Below are 17,714 nucleotides of genomic sequence, written 5' to 3'. Positions count from 1 at the left end.
TGGCTGGTGACCTGTAGACATTATTCAGGCCACAAATATATTATATTGGACACACAATTTTTTAAAGAATTAAACAATTTCATATACAATGTCAGATTTCTCACCTCTCTGGAAAAATTAAAAGATCTGGCAACACTAAGATTAAAAGATGACACATGCAAGAATTAGAACTGAGGAGATGCTGTCCCCTTCAGTGGGGTATCAATTCCAGAATGTGGGCAAGTGGGTACCAACCTTCTTCCCAGAGCTGCTGAGCTTTGAAAATGAGATGCGCCTCAATAACCACCAATCCATGGGTTTCTTTGGTGGCTCAGTTGGTTAAGCGTCCAACTCTTGATTTCAGCTCAGTTCATGACCTCAGCATCATGAGATAGAGCCCTGTGTCAGGCTCCACACTCAGTAGGGAATCTGCTTGAGATTCTCTCTGTGTCTCTCTCCCTTGCCCTCTCCCCGCCTCCCTCTCTCTATTTCAAATAAATAAATATATTTTTTAAAAGGAAAAACAAAAAAACAATCACCTGTCCAATTATCCAGAGATGCTTGAGCATCTTTCACCACATCCCCACCAGGTAGTCTTCTGGTCTCAGCTTGGCCAGCAGGACTAAGGCCAGAGGTGTGCAGTACACTTATTTCAGGCCTTTTCTCATCTGTGACATCTGCCTGGCCCCCCTTCTGGAGTAACTCATCCTTCTTGCTGTTTCCTGAAGTCCTCATGCTCATTTGATCCCTTGGCTCCACGCTGCCTGTCAGCTAACTTATTCTTCCTGCTGTCTTAACGAGCATCCCTCTCACTTCCTCATTGCTGCTCTCAAAAAGTCATGCAAATGCCCCTTTTCCATGCCAAATTTCCCCTCTGCCCTGACAGGCACCAATGGTCTCAGTTTGTCAGATACATCCAGCGAGTTAATCACAATTGACTTCTTTAGGATAAAATCTCAGAGTTTGCCTTGAAACTGAGCCACAAGCACTAATGTCTTAGCTTGCACTCTCTGGGGGATAGACCTTGAAAGAAGGATTTGGTTGCAAGTTGTTTATTTGAGAGGTGGAAGAAACCTCAACAGAGGGTGGAAGAATGGAGGGGGGAGGTCAACATAGGGTGTGCTAAGAAGCCAGTTACCACTGTGGGCAGCTGGAGCTTAATTCTGCTGGGGGCCCCAGGGAGACAATGTAGGGCATGCACAGACCCTAAGGGGTAAGAGAGCTGGGGTATTGATACACCATGTCCTGTCATCCCGTGAGTGATTAAGGGCTGCTCCCCAAAGACATTAGTTTCTCAACATTTTCAGCTAGGCAGCCAAAGCAGGCTCCGGAGGCCTGAGAAGGCAAGATGGTTGGAAGTCACCTGACTTGCCTGGATGTGCTCAGGACAAGGAAATGTGGGATAGGGCACCAACACTAAGAAAAGAGGCATCTTTTAACACGATGACCTATCTTCTAGCCCCCAAAAGAGTCAGGGCATGGAAATCACCTTTGAAATGGAAATCTCTGTATAATTTCAAAAGATCCAATAAAAATGTCCAGATGCCAGAACATCCCTCCTGTTTTATCAGGTTTTAGAAACAAAAAAGGAAACAATATCTTTTTCGGCCTTATGCATCGGTCCTGCCAGGTAAGGGAATTTGTGTTGGAAGAGTAAAAATATTGCTTTATTACTTTTCCAAGAGTAGAGTCTATTTTAACCTGTGTATATGTGAAAATCCTCCCGCCTTATATTTCTGCATATCATGTTAGAATGATTCTTAAATGTCAACAGCTTACTGGAGACTTCATAACCATCACCATGTTGGGCAGACAGCTTGCGTTATTGAGCTATCATTGTTTTTATCACTGGGTCCAAATAGAGCTCAGCCAAATCTAAGCCTCTAGGCTGTGGCCAGTTCAATCTGGAAGCTATTTGGAGTTACATTTTTCAGAAATCTTTTCTTCGATTTCTTTTTTATTTGCCTTATTCTCCTCTCCTGCCAGCATTTATCTGATTCTGGAAAGTCTTCCTGTCACCTCAACACCACAGGGAGCTTAGAATTCACCCTCCATCTCAGATTGATTGTGTAAAGGCTTAAAATGGTTCCTGCTGCTTAACACATAATGAATGTAATGGGCATTTGTTTGCAAACTCTAAACCCCAGTGCCTCCTTACTGGATTAAAGTTGTAATTCTCCTTTCTTCCTTTTTTAAAATTTTAATTGGTGTCTAGGTCTCTCACGACTTTGCAATCAACTTTAATGAAGACAACCCGGAATGTGCAGGTAAATCACACATAAAAGAAAGCTGAGGTCTCACAGCCCTTCTGTGTGTACCTTTCCTATTTTAGTCTCTCTGCTCCGACGCAGTGTGTCAGTCATCCACAGTCATCTGTCCACAGCAGAGAAGTAGGCCCCCTCATTCCAAATAAACTGTGCTACTCCAAAGGCAATGAAAAGCCCATAACAGAGCAAAAAAATAGTTATAAAAGACAGAATGCAGAAGAGATCTTGAGTTTACACCAAGAGTATTGATGCCAATTCTGGATTTCTCTGGCCAACAAAACAAAACAAAAACAGGGGGGAGAAATATACCCCATGGGCAGTGATTAGCTACCCTTCTTTCTGCTTTCCAAGTTTTCATTAGGTATTTATTTTTCAAAACTTCCTCTCTGTGAAAGAATAAGGAGAGGGGGAAACATGGAAATCATTTGATACCATCAACGTGCTGACAAAGGATATGACCTCAGTGACTTCAAACAAGTACCGTTATGGTTTTGTGCCAGAAAGAGCCTTCTCAAAGGCTTTGGTCAGTGTTGCATTATTTCCAGCCAAAAACTCCTCAGCATATTACATTAAATAATGATGATGAAACAATGTACACATGACTCCTAGGAGTGGCCCAGGATGGTGTATACTAGAGGAGAGTCAGTCGGTGGTATGAAAACTAGAGAAACAGTAAAGCTGACTTGCCTAGTGGCTAACAGTACAGCCCCTGGATAGAGCCAGACAAGACCTGGTCTTGAATCCTAAGACTACAACTCACTTGCTGTGTGACCTAAGGCAGATCATTTAACCTCCCTGAGCTTCAGTTTCCTCACCTATAAAAGAGGTATAACATCTATTTCATTGTGCTATGAGGATCTAATGAAATCATATGTGTGAAGTAGAACATTGGGGAAAAGTTTGTGAAAATGGTTGCTTGACTTGAGCTTTTAAAGAGAATGACTTCGGCAGGAGGATAGTCAACACCACCATGGATGTGGTGTTTTCTTTTTTACCTCATGGTTATAAATGTGATGTTGATAAGGACGACTAGGGACAATTAAACACTTTATTTCTCTGTGTGTTTGATTACACATGTATTTGAGAGGGCTACTGAACTTCTGATCTTTGCCAATTTCACCTTAGGAATTCAAGGAGTTGTGGAAGCCTATCAGAGCTGCCTTCCTAAGCTCCAGCTTTATGGTCCTACCAACATCGCCCCCATCATTCAGAAGGTTGCCAAGTCAGCATCAGAGGAGACTAACACCAAGGAGGCATCGGTAAGGAGAGGGCTGGTCCTCCTGCTAATGGGCATTTACCTGGATATTGGCCATCGCATCCATCCCACTCTGGCAACAAATCCAAACATTCTCTACCTGTGTAAATTTGGACAAATGCCTTAACCTTCCCCTATCCTCAATCTCCTTTTCTGAAAAATAGAGATAATCATACCCATTTCTGCTGGGTTATTGTGAGGCTTAGAGGTGACACATCTCAAATGTCTGCAACATTACCTGAACTGAACACAGGAGACACTCAACAGTGGAAGCTACTATAGTCACCAGAGTACGGGTCATTAGCCACCTCATGATCCTGGGGATGTGGTGGGGGTGGGGGACATCCAAAAATAATCTTCTTCCCAATATACCCATACTACAGATGAAAGCAAAGCAAAACAGAAGTAAAACAATGGATAAATCTGACCCTGGTAGTCAAATGCAACAGCACAAAATATCATGGCAAATATTTGTTTCACATTCTATTCATGATTTTCTTAAGAAAATTGCAAATCAAGGTAACAAGGCCAAACAGAATTTGGTTTCTTCTCCTAAAATTTTAGAGTTCAGTATATTACCATAATAACTTTTCTATATATCATTTTTGATGATACCAATATACTTCTTTTCTAGCTTTCTTAATTTTTTTTTCAGATTTAGTAGAATGTTGCTGATGTCTGAAATTTTCTCTAATTTTATCCTGGGTTCCAAGATACTGCATTTGCATGAAGAAGATATCATATACTGCTGACATGAACTCATCCAAGCTATTTGCACTGTACCCAGGTTCTCAGCCTTCCTCATATTAGAATAGCTGGAGGACCATGCTCATATCTGATGTTAACCTCTTGTGTACTGGAACACATCTCCTCTCAATTATCCAAGGACATTGACCCAGCAGTTATGTTCCTCCTCTCTCCTTATCATCTATTTCCCCTTTCTACTGAAGGCTATTCCCATTAGCAAATAAAACAGACTATAATATCTATTTGAGTTAAAATCTCTCCCTTGACACTACTTTACCTTTAGCTACCATCCCTTACTTTACTCTCCTTCAAAGCAAAAGGGGAGTCTCATTGTCTCCATCCACCCATGCCAGTCAGACTTTCCTCCTCAACATTCATCTGAAAATTATACTTCTAACAGTCAATGGCACCTCCATATTGCCAAACATGCAGAGGCCATGGAGCAAATTTGAATCCTCACTGATGCAAGATTTAAGTATAAGGGTTGGACAGGATCAGTATTTCATTTTATTCTTTTTTTTATAAATTTATTTTTTATTGGTGTTCAATTTGCCAACATATAGAATAACACCCAGTGCTCATCCCATCAGGTGTCCCCCTCAGTGCCCATCACCCAGTCACCCCCACCCCCGCCCACCTCCCCTTCCACCACCCCTAGTTCGTTTCCCAGAGTTAGGAGTCTCTCATGTTCTGTCTCCCTTTCTGATATTTTCCACTTATTTTTTCTCCTTTCCCCATTATTCCCTTTCACTATTTTTTATATTCCCCAAATGAATGAGACCATATAATGTTTGTCCTTCTCCAACTGACTTATTTCACTCAGCATAATACCCTCCAGTTCCATCCACATCGAAGCAAATGGTGGGTATTTGTTATTTCTAATGGCTGAGTAATATCATTTTATTCTTTTTTTTTTTTACTTTTTTTCATAACTGGAACTTCAAATTCAAACTCTTCAAATGATAATTGCTCAGAAACCCAACATATAAAATAGATTTTAAGAAAATAGATTATTCTTGCTAAATCTGGACTAAGGGATGAAATTCAAATTTGTCTGTTCTCCTTTACCTCCTTATCCCCAAGAACATCCAAGGTATCCCCGGGGCTCCCCAGAGCCCAGTTTGAAAACATAATGATCCCAGCTCCTCTGGAATACTGAGACCCACAAGAATAAAAAGAAAACATGACTGACATTGGTCAGGATTTGGGCCTGATATAAGCCAGCATGAGTTTTTGACCATGACTCACTCTCCCAAGGTCAGGTGGGTCTGCTCTGAAAGCACAGATCAGGAATCAGTGGAGGAAGCATCTAATCCATATAGCCCCAAATAATTTATCCTATAGGCCAAAAACATTGATTTTTTTTCCCAGAGATTTTCCCTGTTCTTTGAAGAGTGCATGGTCCAGGGGCCCTTGTTATCACTGATTGCTAAGGGTTCTAACCTTGAACCTCTTTGGCAAGTTGTGCAGGGAGTCCATGGCTATCAGACTTTCTTCTCAATTTTATGGAACTCTTACACAAATTGAAAAAAAAAAATCCCCTCCTTACAAAGTTCGTTCAAGTTCATTCAAAGACTATGATATTTCATCTGTGAACATTTTCTAGCCTGACTTTGGAAGAAACTACTGCTTGCTTTATTGGAAATTTCCATCAGGATTTTGATCCAGCAGTCTTCAGCCTATTACCTTTAGCTAGATTGAACCTTGAAGGATCAGATTCTCGAATCCTGACAATCTCTTCAGATCAGAGGTTCTGGACCTTTTTTTGTTCCCTGAACACCATTAACAGCTAGAGAAGCCCAAGGACCCTTCCTCAGAAATGCTTTTGAGTACACAAAATAAACTATATATTAAAATAAACCAAATATATTGAAATGCATTCAGCAAAATTTTTTAAGTGTGGCTAAGAAGCATGATAAATATAGTAATAAAATGCTTCTTTTATTAACATTAAATTATGAGAACCAATAACTAGTCTAATAATTCTGTAAATTCTAAGTAGTGTTGATATAAATGATATAGTAAGATATTTGCAGTTGCTGTAATATGACAGGAAAATATTCTGTGATTTCTTTTGGTGACTAAGTCATGAGTACAGTTAAAATTAATTCTATTTGTTGGTTATAATTGAAAAAATTATAAATTTCGGTTAGTGAAACTAAAATGTAATTTATCCCAAGTTCACAGTCTGAAGTCTTTCAGCAGTCCACAGGCCCAGGTTAAGAATCCCTGTTCTTAGGTCCCAAGGCTTGCTCAGTTGGTAGAACATGCATCTCTTGATCTCAGGGTTGTAAATTCGGGATTGTATAATTCTACCCCATGTTGGGTGTAGAGATTACTTAAAAATAAAATCTTTAAAAAATAAAATAAAATCCTTGCTCTATATAAAAAGTCAACAAACTGCATTCTGCAGTGTATTTCAATGACTTACGAGCGAAGAATGGCTTTTACATTTTTAAATGGTTGAAAAAATCAAAAGAAGAATAACTTCATGGCACAGGGAAATTATATGACATTCAAACTTTGGTATCCATCAATAAAGTTTTATCAGAACATCACCATGCCTGTTCATATTAAATATTGAATATGGCTATATGGCTATTCTCACACTATACTAGCAGGGTTAGGTTGTTGGACAGAGATCACTGTGGCCTGCAAAGGCTAAGATACTAATTATTGTCCTTTTACAGAAAATATTTTCCAAACCCTGTCTCTAGACCATTTCAACTCTAAAACTTCTTGATGTGGTAAGGTGGCTATCATATTTTTTTGTTCCTGGAGGCATTGAGCGGGTAGGGGGGGTCCAACCTCTGGTCCACAAAGATCAGATCAAATGGGAGTTGGGGGATGTGGAGAAAGGAGGAGGAGGACACAAAAGTGTGACTCACACAAGGGCCCATCTGCTTTTGAGTCAGAAACAGTCTCCCTCCAAGTGTGGCATCCACCTGGCCTTCCAGGGCACAACTTAGGGAGTTGATTTATGATTTGGTGTATTCTCTACTCCTTCCCTCTGTCCCAACCATCAAGTTGCCTCCTACTGCCCCTAGCTGCACCATCAGGTCATCCTACTAAAACCTTCCTCCAAACTCCCAGGCCACCTTTTTTGTGACTATGTAAGACTCAAAGAGCATGGGTATGGATACAAATGTACAACTCAAATGCATTTGAAAATTGGTTGGTCACCTAGAACTAGGGGTGGGTAGTTAATTAATGGACATGGAACAGAATTAGTCTTTTTATTAAATACATGGAAAACATTTAGAACATGTGACCGTCTCCATCATAGTGTGAATTGCTGTTCAGTGCCTCCAGTTGCACTTTTGACATGTTATTTTGTTTAAAATATTTTTTCAGATTTACAGAGAGAAGCGGGAACCTTTAACAATCTATGCACAACCTATTAAGTATGATTCTCAAAACCAGGTGTTTTCAGAATGTGGCTATTCTATCCAGCCTCTCTTCTTTGAAGAATGGCAACTTGGAATGACTTAATAATCCCACGTTTACTCCCTGCAGATGTTGGGCATCTTGCAAAAATTACATTAGATTGACATGAGTTAGCATCCCAGTGCCCTGCTTCCCCCCCATCTCACAGCAGATGCTATTATGACGCCACTCACAACTAACAATAGTGATGACTTCTGATGGCCTACCTTTTCCAGACCCCATAGCAAGTCCTAAGCCCTCCCTGTGCTGATGAATACAGAACAGTCTTGTTCTCAGATGTGCCACCTGCACAACCTACCCTGGTGGAAGGAGGCAAGCCAGGCTGCAGGCAGGGAGCTGGGACTTGGAGCAAGAAGCCACAGGAGCTCAGCACCCACAAGCGCACTCAAACTAGACCATGGTGCATGGCCTTCAGGGGAAGAGGCAGCAACCCACACCTTCTGCTAGCAAAGCTTTAGACTAGTGCTGTCCACCAGAAATGTTACGGAGTTGTAAATGCAATTTTAAATTCTCTAATAGCCCCATTTTTAAAAGTTAAAAGAATCAAGGGAATTAATTTTAATCATATGTTTTTATCTAACCCAATATAACCAAAATATCCTCATTTTAATATGTGTTCCATATAAAAAGTTATAATAAAATATTTTACATTCTTTCTTTTGTACTCAGTCTTCAAAACCCATGTGTATTTTATACTGACATCAACTTAAGCTGGATACTAAATTATCACTGCAAATACTTGATCTAGATTGTAGATCTAGAATCACTGCAAATACTTGATAGATTATTAGTTGAGAAACTAGATTCACATACCTGAGTTATTCCAAACGTACTTAAAAGGTTTCCAATAACCAAATCAAGTCTTCATTATGAAGGTTGAATTTGAATTCATTAAAATGAAATAAAACTAAAATGTATAACTCTAGCCACTTTTCAAGGGCTCAGTAGTCATGCGGAGCTAGTGGCTATTGTATTGGGCAGTACAGCTATAGGCTCTGAAAAATCCCCCAGCTGAAGAGGGTGGGTTAAACGGTCTAGTTCCACTCCTCAGGAGGTGAAGGGGTGTAGACCCCGAGGAGGTAAGGAGTTCTCCCGGTAGCTCAGAGAGTGGAGGCTTCGAGGCCGGCCCCTCCTGCCTCCCCTCTGCTGCTCTGTCCACCACACTGTACTGTGTAACTGTCATTAAGGTGATTCTTAGAATTAACCCACAACTATTATCCCTGCATCGAAGCTCCATTCATTGTCACCTCCAGTCTTTAGGGCTGTCAACACAGGACTCATTAAAAGTCTGTCAGCACTGTCACTGTGGTCAGTATGCACAGAAGCCACCCCGGTGCGTAACTGGTACTGTCCTTGTCTCCCCCACCCCCCGGTCCCCGTGCTCACCTGGCCTCCGGTCAATGGCAGCAATACTTCATCCTGCTGATCCTCACCGACGGTGTCATCACGGACATGGCTGACACCAGGGAGGCCATTGTCCACGCCTCCCACCTCCCCATGTCGGTCATCATCGTCGGGGTGGGCAACGCTGACTTCAGTGACATGCAGATGCTGGACGGTGACGATGGCATTCTGAGGTCACCGAAGGGAGAGCCTGTTCTTCGAGACATCGTCCAGTTCGTGCCGTTCAGGAACTTCAAACACGTACGCATATCTCTGGGGCTTCCCGCGGGAGAGCAGAGCGCAAGCAAGCACACTCCCACACTTTCCCACCAATGTCTGGGGGGAAGCAATGCCAGCCATCCGTGCCCAGGCCAGGCCATCTCACACTCGGGATATGTAGGGAGCTTCACTCTTTGGAAAAAGATGCATAATTCCAGTAATGGCTGAGGAGTCATGCTAACTGTGGCAGCCAGCATTTCACTGGCACTGCCCTCATCCACATAATTTAGGCTTTCTGGTGTATGCAGGGCTGCCATGTACAGTTAGGCAGGTTGCTCCTTGCTTAAGGGTGCCCGGCTGAAGTGACAAAGAGAAGCTGAAATTCAGCCCAGGTTCTCCTTGTCAAGCCATGTGCCCCAGGAGAAGCCTGTGTTTGCCTTGGAAAAGTCTATTTTTGAAATGATAGAAACCTAAATCCTCTACAAGTATACACTAAGCAGCATCCAAGATTTCTTTACCTTATTAATGAGGGAACCAGAAAGATGGCAAAGCTACTTCAAAAGAGGATAATAAAATAGTTGCTGATGGTCAGTGGGAGGGAATACTAGACCAGGTTTCCTAAGGCAGATTCGAAACTGGTTAATGACCCAAAGGGTAAAAAACCTTCTTCATCATCATCTTTAGATTACCTTCTCTACAGGGCAGAAATCTTACTAGTTTTCTGCAAGTTAACATTTAGCTTTACACTCTTGGATTTCCACCCGTAACAAAGAGTAGGTCAAGCAGTGTGACAGTCCCCAGATGTCCCTAAAGCAGGCCCATCAGACAATGCTCTAGCATGACATCGAGAAATTGCTCCGTAACGATTTTTCAGCATTTCCAAATTTGGGGTAATTACCAACTGCAGAGAAGAAGAGGCACCTTTAAAATATATACAAAACCCTGTACCTGGAAGGGCTGCAGTTGCCCCAAGTGACGCTTTCTTCTCTGATTCACACACAAAGTCTCCTTCTGTGCTGGTCATGGCCCTGAGGAACCCTTCAGAGCCTCCCCCAGCAGTATCTGTGACTCATGTAGGTTGTCACAGACAGTTGTCTGTGTTCTTTTGTTCTGTGACCCTCGTGGAAGCCACTCCAGGGCAGAGCATCCCTGCCCCCTGCTATCCATCGAGGCCTTGCCCTCTGCTGTGTGTATGGTGCCAGTAACAGTGCTCCCAGGGCTTGGAGCTGCCCCAGCAGGAGGGAATCTCGATAATCCTCAGTGCCCTGCAAATACCCTGCCAGCCACATTCCCCTTGGGAATGACAGGAGTCCCCTCCTTTTCATGCTACAGAGACCCCTCTGTCACCTGGACCATTAATGCAGTGAAATCTGTGTCCCTACACCTGCAGGATCCCTTCTACAAGTGTCTTTAGCTTCCTGTCCAGCTCCTCCACGTTCAGGCCTGAAGTCAGTTATTAGAGGCAGGGTGAGGAAGGAATAGGCACTGTGCCATCCACTTTGAGCTTTCCCTCCTGACATTTTCTGGAAAAGCCTTTCTCCTCAAGCCAAAAGCTCTCATTCAGATGCATTGCTTTCACTCTCCTAGCCATTTTACCAGGTATGTCCAGAAACATCTGAACCAATTTGGGCTCACACTGGGACCCCAGCTACGCTGGGTAAGGCAAGTATAGGAGTGGAAGGATGGATGGATCATTATTTATTATCAACACGTCCCAGTGCAAGTGTCAGAGCCTTTGGCATATACTTCTCATAAACTGCTGTTTACCACCTTTTGGGGACAGGCTTTAAAGCAAACATTCAGATAAATAGTGAGCCCAGCAGCCTCCAGTGAACCCTACATCTCTTGGCCTGCTGGGACCGCTTAGTGAGATCCTTGAACACGCCAGGGCTCCCCACACAATAAGGTACTGCTCATAACTGTACTGCCACACAGTTGCGATTCTCTTTTTAAGGAGGACTGTGTGTAATTAGAATCATTAGAGAAGCCTAAAATCAATCCCTGGCTATAGTGTTGAGCGGAAAGGGAGTTCCAAGCCCCCAACAAGCACATGGGCAATAGCGTGGGTGAGGGCTGGCTGTGCTACCACAGCCCCCCTTCAGTTTGCCTGAGGAGGGTATTTCCAAATGAAACCACTTACTAAATAAAAAAGGCTCACCAAGCCCTCAGGTGGTCTGCATGTAGACAGTAAGAAGTGGTATCTACTGCCTGGATGAATGTGCTAGAACAGGCTAAATTTGCTGCACTGTGATCATCAATGAAGCTACTTACTTACTTGCATACTGCCCAAGGTGGGGAGAGGGGGTGGCTTTTCCAGATTTTCATGTCCTGCCCTATTTTGTCAGCCAGACTGAAGAAGTCACATTACTGCCCGCCACCCATAACTTTGCATGAGTGAAGAGGGGTCAAAGAGCTCATCCCCTAGGAGAGTCACGCACTTCCCCAAACCACCCTCTTCCTGTCCCTGCATACATACACACCTGCAAACACACACACATCTGTGTGCTACAGCAGTGCCACAGAGCCATGCAAGTTCCTGCCTCTCTCCCAGCCACAACCTGTTCACCTGCTGTGGGTACAGCACATGCTAGACTGGGACCACAGTGAAATGATAAAACCACGGGTCTAGGCCTCAAGGAATTTACTGGAGAATCACATGGTTGGAACATAGGTGGCAGCAGGAAACTGCCATGCTAAGCAACCTGCGGGTGGTTGAAAGGGGTTCAAATGTTACACTATAGGACTTCATAGCAGAGAGGAGCAGCCCTGAGGAAAGCCTCATAGCTTGAGCTGGTAAGAGGAAGGACAAATCCATAGTAGGCAGGGAATTGAAGGGGCCTCAGAAACAAGGAAGTGCCCTAACCAGGTCAAAGGAGTGGGGTACTGCTCAAACGTGACTGCTGCATGGTCTCCAGCTGCTTTGTGGGTGACAAAGACAACACCAGAAGCAAATCATGCCCCTTATCTTCATGGATTTCAGATTAGAGCTTGAAAACCATATCATTACCCAAACGTATCTACTCTGAATTCATACTCAGTAAACGAAATGGAAGGTAAGCTGACATCATTTCATACGAGCGAGTAACCCATGAATTGCCTCCCTTTACATGATAACTCAGAGCTTGGAAGTGGGCAGGGCACAGACTCGGAGCTGTGTGGCTCCAGGCAAGTTAATTAACCTCACTGTGCCACAGACTTCCGTCTGTAAAATGAGGCAGATGACACACACATTTTGAAGAATAAAGGTGGTCTTGTAGAAAGTTTAGCACAGCACCTGGTCCTTGTAGGGGGGTAAAAAATACAGCTGCTTTCACATTTTTGGCCCTTTCCCAACCAGATAATGCCCCCAAGCTCTAATTGCTCATCAGAGCCACCAACCCAGATAATGCAAAGGAATTGGGAGAGTCATTTAGAAGGACTGTATGTATGTGCCATCTACATACAGCGACAAATAGCTACATGTGGCTATTTAAATTAAATAAAATTTAAAGTTCAGTTTTTCAGTCACTCCAGCCACCTTTCAAGGGCTGGATAATCACACGTGTCTCGTGACTACCACATTGGACATGGCAGATATAGGAGATTTCCATTATTATACCAAGTTCTATTTGACAACACTGTTCAGGGTTATCTTTGGCTTCACCTAAGAACCAATCCATCTTACAGTGGATTGCACAAGTGGTTCTTTACCAGGGACAACTTTGGAAACATCTGGAGACATTTATGATGGTGGCAGCTTTGGATGCTATTTGCATGTAGTGGGTAGAGGCCAGGAGTGCTGGTAATCATCCTACAATGCACAGGACAGTTCCCCACCCAAAGAATTATCAGGCCCAAAATGGAAATAGAGCCAAAAGTGAGAAACCCTAGGTTGTATAAATACAAATATGTTGTTCTTATGCAACTAGAAGTTAGGGACTGGCAGCTGCCCACATCTTTTTTTCAGAGATTTGATGGTATCAGCGCTTGGTGATTTTCTTTGCTATTCACTCAAGATGATAAAACAATTTCCATAGCTCCAGGAATTACATTCTAGTTCAAGGAAGAAATGAAGAGGAAAGGGAGACATGTCTGTCCCCTCTAACCATGAAAGAAAAGCTTTCCAAGAAACAATCCTTATGTTTCAAAGATGAAATCGGGTCATATTGGGGTGCCTGGCTGGCCCAGTTGGCAGAGAATGTGACTCTTGATCTCAGGGTCAGGAGTTCAAGCCCCATGTTGGGCATGGGACTTATTTAAAATTAAAAATTTAAAAAGAAAGAAAGAAATTGGGTCATATGCTCATCCCTAGATGCATGAGAGGCTGGGAAATTAAGTATTTGACTTTCTAGCCTTTATGTGAACTATGGCCAGAGAAAACGATAGGAATGACTTTCATAGCTACCCCAGTGTACATGTGGACCGTGCTCTAACACACAACCCTGAATAGACATTTATAAACTAAAAGAGCATTCATGGATGCCAAGTGCCTAACATGTCATGACATCTTCAAAATGTGAGAGGTAACTTTAGAAAAACTCCTTGACGTGTTTTCAGATTGTCTTTAAGATACATGTCTCTCTTTTGAGCCTCGTAGAAACTGTGTAAGATAAAACCAATCCCTATCCTTTGCTATTTTGTCTCTAAGAACACTGGGGCTAGCCAAGTTTAATGGCTGAGTGGCAAGCCACATAAGAAAGAAAGAGCAAGAAACCAGGTCATTCGACATTGAGTCTAGCCCTTTCTTTTCTTTGCTAAGGAATCTCAGACACTCATTAACTGGTTCCTTGGCTTCAAGTTTTCAACTTCAATAATAGCTAATAATGAGGCTCCGGCAATTTTACTTGCCCAGGGATTAGAAAGTTAGTACCAAATCCCAGAGCCAGAAGTCAGATCCAGCTCTATATGACTCCAGAGTCCATGCAGAAAACCAACCTCCACCTTCCTCTACCCCAAATCATACAGTGAGATCATAATGCTGATAGGATAAAGACTACATTAATTAGTGGTATTAAAGACCCTCTATCACCTAACCTCAAGCTTATTTTCCAACTGGAATACTCCAACAATCCTGCATCCCCACCACACACACACACACACACACACTTCCTTCAGCCCCATCAGATTACTCACTGTGCTGAGAATGATCAAATGCCATTCCCCTTGGAAGCCTGCTGTGATTTTCTCTAAAATGATGCCATCTTTTCATTTTCTGTGTTCTGGTCCCAGGGTGTTTGTGACTCTAGAGCAGTGCTTCTCAAATCTCAGTATGCATAGGAATCACCCCAGGGTATCAAGGTAAAATGCAGATTATGCTTCAGTGGCTCTAGAAGGGGTCTAACATTTACATTTCTATTAAGCTCCCATGTGAAGTGATACTGCTGGTCTGTAGCATGTACTGTGTTCAATCAATCTCACAGTGATGTTCATCTTGGCCACACTAGGCTCCCCTCCTTAATGGCAAGAACCACAAACTCATAAACCCTTAGCACAGTGCTTGGAATTGAATCCAAATTGGGAACAAAACTTAAAGAAAATTCATTCTGCCCTCCAACTTTCACCCGTCCTCAGATGTGAGTAGCTTATATTCTGAGACAGACATTGAAAAATATAATTATGAAATTAAAAGTTCGCTTTCCAACAATCTGACAACTCTTGCTTAGAGTAGATGCTCAACAAATATCCAATGACTAAATGAATGAATGAGAGAGAGAGAGAGACTGGGTGCTCAGAGCAAGATTGCAGTCTTTTAGGCTGACTCTGGATCAGATTCCTGTGGCCAGGTGCCAAAGTCACGGTGATTTCTTCTTCCCTGCAGGCATCTCCAGCTGCCCTGGCAAAGAGCGTGTTGGCTGAAGTCCCAAATCAAGTCGTGGACTATTACAATGGCAAAGGGATTAAGCCAAAATGTTCATCAGAAATGTATGAGTCTTCCCGGACACTGGCACCATGAACTCCACATACTTTTACAGAGTTCTGAAATACTATACCTGCTAATATTTAATACTTCTACTACTCCTGTACTTAAAAAGACACACACACATACATATTTAAAAAATAGCACGTTTTGGTGATTTTTAACTAACTGACAATTTTTTTTGCATGTGTAGCCCTGAGGCCTGGATCTGTTAAGCTCTTGTACTGTTAAAGACTTTTTACAAAGAAACATGAATAATTATAACTTACTCTTTACATTACAGCATGTCGCCTTGAAATAAAATGTTATCTGTATCCGTTTTTTATACAGGTTTGTTGAAATTTTGCTAAATTTCTTATTATCTTTACACTGTAAAGCATTTTGACACATTTATTGAACGTTGATAGCCAAACATAATTTGGTTTTATCTGCTACAGGATGAGAGACTTTTCAAAATGGCAGATGCATGGACTGTATTTTGCATGTTTAAAATAAAAAAAAAAAAAACCACACTGTTTTGCAATTGTTATCTATAATCCCTCCCTGCTAAGAATGGTCTCTTTATTGAAGAAGAGGTTTATCCACCTAGACATAGTCTTCTAGAAGTGGGTCTAGGGCACCTAGCCCAGTACCTCTCAGACTTTACTGTGCACACAAATTACCTGGACATCTTGTTAAAAATCTGGACTGTGGTGCAACAGGTATGCATGGGCCTGAGATTCCGCATCTCTAATTAGGTCTCAGGTGATGCCATTGCAGTCCACACTTAAGAGTCCTGAGGTTCTAGACTCCAGGGTACCACCCCAGAGACCATCTGACACAGGGAAGCACCTAGTCTGCTTGAGAAGGGCACTTCTCCCCTGCCAATAGCACAAAAGTCCTGCCTGTCTCCGAGGTGGGAATAGAAAGTAGTGAAACTGATTCCAGAAGATGCATACCCCAAATCAGTATCACTGCTTTATAGTCACACCTCTTCCTTAAACAGACTAGGGAGTGTTCCTCCTGGCCAGCCTCTGTTCTCTTAAAGGAGGCATCACAGAACCCTAGTGGAATGGTCCCATTTTTATGTCAATCCCTAGGAATGACCTCAAAGAGTCTTTGGTGGGAAACTTGTCAGTGGCAAATGGCCATGCGGTATGGTTCCCCAGAAACCTGGTCCACCAAGTTGTTCTTTAAGCTTAGCGTGGGGCTTCCTATTGCCTCTTTGTATCACTCCTGAGAGCAAATTCTATCAGCAGAAATGCCTAGAATCATTGTTTTGCATGGAGGTGTTTTATTTTGATATGAACTGGCCAGTCTTAAACCAGAAGAATGAACGCTTTGCTTTTATAGTGTTCTCACAGAGAAATGGACAAGTGTTTTGCAAGTATAAAAGGCATTAGGAGGAATTTATTTTTAGAGACATAGGGAAGTAAATCACAAGGCAAAATAGATCTGTTCGTTGTTTGTTGTGGGAGGAAGTATTAATAAGCAAATCAAATGCCTTGTATGGTTTCCAGTGTTATAATTATAGATCCTAACCTTGCAAATACATGTCAGCCAAATGCACAACATTTTGGGAATGATGGTAAAAAAAAAAATGTATGACCAAAATAAATCATTAATATTTAAACTGTATTGTTTTATTAATAAATTGGGTACTTACAGAACTTTTTTTTTGAGAGTTATAGTCTTGTTTCTCTTTTCAAGGCAATTCACTAATAGTGATTTTTTTTCATGTAGACAACATGACCTCAGATTAGGACTAGCTCTTTCACAGTCCCCTAGAAACAAAAGGATATTGTTTTTAACAAACAAGGGATTAAAATATTTAGACCCTCTTGTACAGAATTACCTGATGGTGGTTTCTAATCCCAAACCGAGACACCAGTTTCCAAGTCAATGTGCCTGGAACATAGTTAGCACTCAATAGGTATTTAATAAATAAAGAGATGGCTAATTAAGTGAATTAATGAGTAAAGTGGTTAATGTCCCTCATGATTGATCTCAAATCTATTATAGATTTAACAGATGAATTAAGTGGCTATGGTTGGCAATCAAAATGATGCACTATGTCATTCCCCAAATATCTGTTGGGATCTGTTACATTCACGTCAGGATCCCTGGGATCTGTGAGATAGGGTGACAGACAGAGTCCAATTTGCCTGGCCAGAACCTTATGGCAGCTTACTTAACTTTTCATACCCAGACTGAAGCCCAGCTCAAAAGAATAATAGAAATAGTAGCTAATAATTATTGAGGGCTTATTGGTGCCAGGTACTGTTCCAAGTTCTTGCTATATACCATCTCATTTAATTTCCCAATGGCCCTATGAGGTAGATAATATTATTAGTCTCATTTTGCAGATGAGAAAACTGAGACATAGAGAGGTTAGTTAACTGACCCAAGGTCACATAGCTGTCAAAAGCCATAGCGAGAATTTGAACGCAGACACCCTGGCTCCTGAGCCCATTTCTTAATCCCAATTTCAGCTGCCCTCCTGACACGATACCCAGCTACTTGCCATAGTAAGCAGTAAACA

The 17,714-nt window shown here is 42.2% G+C and overlaps 1 protein-coding gene across 1 annotated transcript in view; it reads left to right on the top strand.

The window, feature by feature from the left end:
• CPNE4 (copine 4) overlaps positions 1–16,746 on the top strand; it is a 332,370-nt gene extending 315,624 nt beyond the window's left edge. Inside the window, exons 12-15 of the mRNA XM_055321334.1 lie at positions 2,195–2,246; positions 3,372–3,505; positions 9,103–9,339; positions 15,095–16,746. Coding sequence (XP_055177309.1) covers positions 2,195–2,246; positions 3,372–3,505; positions 9,103–9,339; positions 15,095–15,229 — 558 coding nt within the window. The 3' untranslated portion in view covers positions 15,230–16,746. The remainder of the gene's footprint in view (positions 1–2,194; positions 2,247–3,371; positions 3,506–9,102; positions 9,340–15,094) is intronic.
• The last annotated feature ends 968 nt before the right edge of the window (positions 16,747–17,714 follow it).

Source organism: Nyctereutes procyonoides, unplaced genomic scaffold (genome assembly GCF_905146905.1).
Source record: "Nyctereutes procyonoides isolate TBG_1078 unplaced genomic scaffold, NYPRO_anot_genome, whole genome shotgun sequence".
Lineage (NCBI taxonomy): Eukaryota > Metazoa > Chordata > Mammalia > Carnivora > Canidae > Nyctereutes > Nyctereutes procyonoides.
Note: the sequence above shows the minus strand (reverse complement) of the source record. Positions and strands in the feature narration are given on the sequence as shown.